The following is a 4869-nucleotide window of genomic DNA, read 5'->3' on the forward strand; positions in this document are numbered from 1 at the left end:
TATAGGATATTATAGTTTTACAAGTTTGCATATTTATTTAAGGAGTATTTACGTAATAAAAAATTATTAATTTAATAATGTATTAGCCAAATATTTATATTAGTAGTAAATTTATATCAATTGTCGATAATGTCAGCGTTCTTCAATTATCTCCAGGCCCTTTTTATACCGCCGGAAATTTGCCCAGGATTGACTTTAATAATATCTCGTCGGTGTCGCAGGTAGTAGCATCTTTTTGTGTTCTAATATTACCCAATTTATTCATGCTGTAAAAGCGTACGATAGAAATCATGTCTTGTTCTGATGACGTTTCTAAATTTTTCAAAAAATGAACCTACATAAGGAATTGTAAATCATGTGTTTAATTGATCATCATTATTATTATTATTATTGTTGTCATCATGTTATAATTATTGTCTTCATATAAGGATATTTTTTTTATTAGCCAAAATTTTTCTTTCAGCCATTGTCGAAAAAATAAGTTACGTCTATATTATGACCGCTGAAGAAGGTTGGAAGACCAAAATACGAATTATATAATCGTTGTTCTTCCGTCTCTTAATAAATTTTCTATTAACTTGTAAATATTGAGAGATGTTTTTGAATAATTAGCGCACTTGTACCAGCGCCTATTCTTTCAAACCCTTCTATTTCCTTTATTTTCTTATATACAACGTTCCTTATTTATTATACATAAAACAGTGTCGTTTTCGTTAGTCGAAACACTATGTATTATATATATATATAGATATATATTTTAAAATATATATACAATATGTCTACATTCATTGCATTGTCTGTCTGCATTGTAAGAGATACGCAAGATGGTACAATCATCTCTAACAGTTTTCACATTAATTAACGTATTGGGATCCAGTCCTCCAACACTTGGCTATACTTTATACGTTCTGGAAAAAGAAACAAGAACAACCATATAATATTTTAAGTCAGATTATGATAAGCAGATATTTGATGAACTCTACAGTTTTTCCTTTGAATACATTCACCATATTTTAGCTGACTTTTTGTTAAAGCCGAGTTAAGTAATTTTTGTATTAAGAAGAACAATGAAAACTGATTAATTTTTGGCTTAATTTATAGTATTAAATTAATAACAAATGTTTGAATTTTACATAAAAATATGATATACACTATACTCAAAAGATTGGCATTCTTAATTTCTTAGATAAAACTCTCTGCATTAATTTTTATAAATATAATATAATGTTGAAAATATCAATTTTTATTTTTTATATCATATTTTATTATCATATACAATTATTATTATATAACTCTGGACACAGATTAGGAAAGATCCACTCTCACAATACTGCTTACTTTTTATCCATCGTGAATTTTACTGCGTTTAATCATTTGATTCACATTTAATCAATTTTTAATCTTGATTGTCAATTCACACATCAGTCTAGAATATCGATAACACGATGATTTATGACAAATATCATTTCACAATAACAACTGCCAAGACTGAAAACATTTTTACTCAGTAATTAATACTAATACTACTATAAATCATGGATGTACCATATTGACTGTACGGAACAACCAAACTCATGGATATAAGACAGTAAATAATCTCTACACTGTTAATTTTAGAATTTACCGAATTATATAATTTTATGATTTTATATTTTATTGTGTTTTACCGGATTATTGATTTATATAATATCTATATTCGCGAACATTGATAATGGCCCGATCGGTGTCAAAACGTTTTGTTTATAATTTTATGTTTTTATAATGATTATTTTCACATTTTAAATATTAAACGTTTTAACAAAATTGGCTTGTAGCTATTCTATGGCTTATGTAGCTTTTACCATTGTCAATTTTTATTTTTAAACCTACGTTATTGGAATAAAACATGATTAAAACAATATGAAATTTTATACATTTACAAAGTTAGTAAATAAAGGTATTCGGCTAATATGCCAAATAGGGGAGGCAGCTCTGATGACCTTGACCTTGACATAGTTGTCAGTCATGATTCTGAGTGACCTCCATCAGGTTTCGCTCGTCATTCATTAAAAAGCTATTAACAAAAAAAGTTTGAAAAATGATGTCTCTCTTTTCTACTATATAAAACAGAAATTTTCTACCTTAAAGTATATTTTACAACTTTCTATGTGAAGCGACTCTCATCCCATCTCTCTCTTGTTTAGAGGCGCAAGGCCTTCCACGCGTAGCGATTCTGGGCCCCACCTCCCCCTTGCTGAGGAGCGCGACTTTCCATGCGAATCGACTCTCATCCCTACTGAGAGGCGCGCGACTTCCCACGCGAAGCAACTTGATAAGATGGGATGAAACTTGCTTCGCATGGAAAGTCGTGTGCCCCTTGGCAGAGGGAGAGTCGCTTCGCGTGAAAAGTTGTAAAATATATTTTAAAGCAGAAAATTTCTGTTTTATATAGTAGAAAAAAGGTGTCATTTTTCAAACTTTTTTGTTAATAATTTTTTAATGAATGACGACTAAAATCTAGTCATTCAGAGTCATAACCACATATGTCAAGGTCATTGGAGTTCTCCTCTATTCGGCATATTTATCAGATATTCCAAACTTTTAAGCGTGTAGTGTATTGATATGACTGTCGCCCCATAACAATTACTAATAGCAGTTAACAAAGCATAAACAAAAAATTCAGTGCCGATTGCTGGCGGCCATGACGATGAACATATTAATTATAAAATACCAGGGTTATGTTTATTCTACAATTGCGTAAGGTATAAGTTGTAGTCATAAAAATTGACAATCACAGTCGAATATTCTCAAATTCAAGTATGGATGATTGATCAATCCTTACAACTATAACTTACAACTACTACTTACAAATATGCTTACGCTTTTGTAGAGTGGGCTTTAGAAACGCTACTTTTAAAAATAACATATTACCATTAATATTTTTTGAAAAAAAGTAATTCGTTACTGTTACTAATTTAAAGAAAAGTAATTATTAACAACAATATTATTGGACTGTACATGTGAAAGCAACCAATAGAGAATAAAAGTCCATAATGATAAAGATCCAGTTTAGACCGTATGGGCTTTTATTTTCTATTATTTGTTTTCACATATACGATTCTGTCGCCTGAAAGAGACGTTTATTTCCACACATATACTGATTAATACGAAGAATATTATTATTACTAATAACGTTTTTCGTTGGCAGAGCTGATAGAGATTCAGGTTCGACTTTCGGTCGAGATATTTTTCGTAATAAATTTATTTACAGATTTCCAGCATATTAAGATCTCTTTGATAGAGGTCCATGAGCATCAAATTTAATTGTTGTATTACTATAATAGTAGTACTATACTAGTAGTTCTGCTATGTTTTAAAAGAAAAAATTTCGGCGTATAATTTAAATAATTACGAATATGTATGTACAATATGTACATATAGTATATACAAATTCACATAGAATTATTTAAAGTAATAAAGATCCAACTTTGATCGTTATGAGCCTTTATTTTCTATTGGTTAATGCATTATTGTTATTTAAAAAGTAACGTTTCTTTTCGTTACATATATTATTACTTAAAAAGTAATCAAAAATGTCAAGTTCTATTTTGCAAAGCAATAAAAACAATAAAGACAGGTCAATATTAGCGCCAAATTCAGATAAATACAAAACTAGTTTATTATAATCTTAAAAAGTATACTAGTTTTCACGAATATGAAATACCTTGTAAGGAATGTTTCGACTTACTTAATCCTCCTCAGCCAAACGCAAACAGTTAAATAATATAACATAATATGTTCTTATAATAAAGTAAAATATTGTATAACATAAAATGTTTTTTATAATAAAGAGTCAATATAATAGATAAAATTGAATTGAGTTACATTGAGTGACTACGAAGCCTTTATGATGATTCGGTATAAGAGATGATATTCTAATAACGATTTATACTCTTTTTGTTATATTTTTATAATACTATAGAAATATTACATTAATTACATAATTGTTTAATAACCATTACTAAATTACATCTCTATATGACAAGTTTTTCCTTAAATTAATCCTTCATAGTCATACCTCTTGAGAACTTTATGTTGATCACAGGGGGCAAAATGACTCCAAGTTTAATTGATTACCACATTTATAGCTTTTTTGTTCTTTAAAATCACAAAAATTATTAAACATACTTTAAATGAAACATGGAAATGCAGTGGCATTTTAAAGATTAATTTTAATATATTTAAAAAAATCGTAAGATAAAAGGGTAGCGATCACTGAAAGTTTGCGCGCTGAAAGGACGCCAAGAGAAATAATAACATTTTTCGAATATCCGAACTCAACGGTCTATGATATTGCCAAGAGATATGTGGCTTTAGAGGGATCCGAGGAAGGTTCCCCGGCAAAGGAGAAACATGCGAAAAGTAAAAATAACAAGAACTCCGGAACTCATCCAAAAAGCCCAAGAGCTTATTTTGGAAAACCTAGGGACTTCGATTAGGAAATTGGCGGTTGTTTTGACAGAGTTATTCGAACATCTATCGGTTTGTTAAAGAAGATTTGAGTATATTCAAGATATTACAATCACGCTAAAAAATTAATCGCGTACAATCTACGAATGTGTCTCTGCGCGCATGCTCTCTGAAGAGAGAAACTTTTGAGGCAAACGGACGCACGCACGCACGCACGCACGCACGCGTCGTATCTGTGTATACGAACACTAAATCCGCACTGAAGACAGTTGAAATATGATAATAGCATGTCTCACCGCTCGACGTGCGAGAAGTCTATCAAATTATTAAACTACTCTAATTCAGAAACGGCATCACTAGACTTCTCCATTTTTTTTTTGTAAGAGTCCTATAATATTTCTATATTATATAATATATTTA

At 29.9% G+C, this 4869-nt stretch overlaps 1 protein-coding gene across 2 annotated transcripts in view; it reads right to left on the bottom strand.

The window, feature by feature from the left end:
* Positions 1-4869, bottom strand: part of LOC108754325 (NADH dehydrogenase [ubiquinone] 1 subunit C2) — a 20981-nt gene that overhangs the window by 2722 nt on the left and 13390 nt on the right. The window contains exon 3 of one of the 2 annotated variants that reach the window (XR_001939700.1): positions 773-908. Coding sequence is in view for 1 of the 2 variants with exons in the window: in XM_018496550.1 (XP_018352052.1) it covers positions 859-908 (50 nt within the window). In the remaining variant the exon portion in view is untranslated. Of the gene's footprint in view, positions 1-737; positions 909-4869 lie in introns of those variants that run through there. The other variant, XM_018496550.1, reaches the window with a different exon arrangement.

The sequence above is a fragment of the Trachymyrmex septentrionalis genome, unplaced genomic scaffold, assembly GCF_001594115.1.
Source record: "Trachymyrmex septentrionalis isolate Tsep2-gDNA-1 unplaced genomic scaffold, Tsep1.0 scaffold79, whole genome shotgun sequence".
NCBI lineage: Eukaryota > Metazoa > Arthropoda > Insecta > Hymenoptera > Formicidae > Trachymyrmex > Trachymyrmex septentrionalis.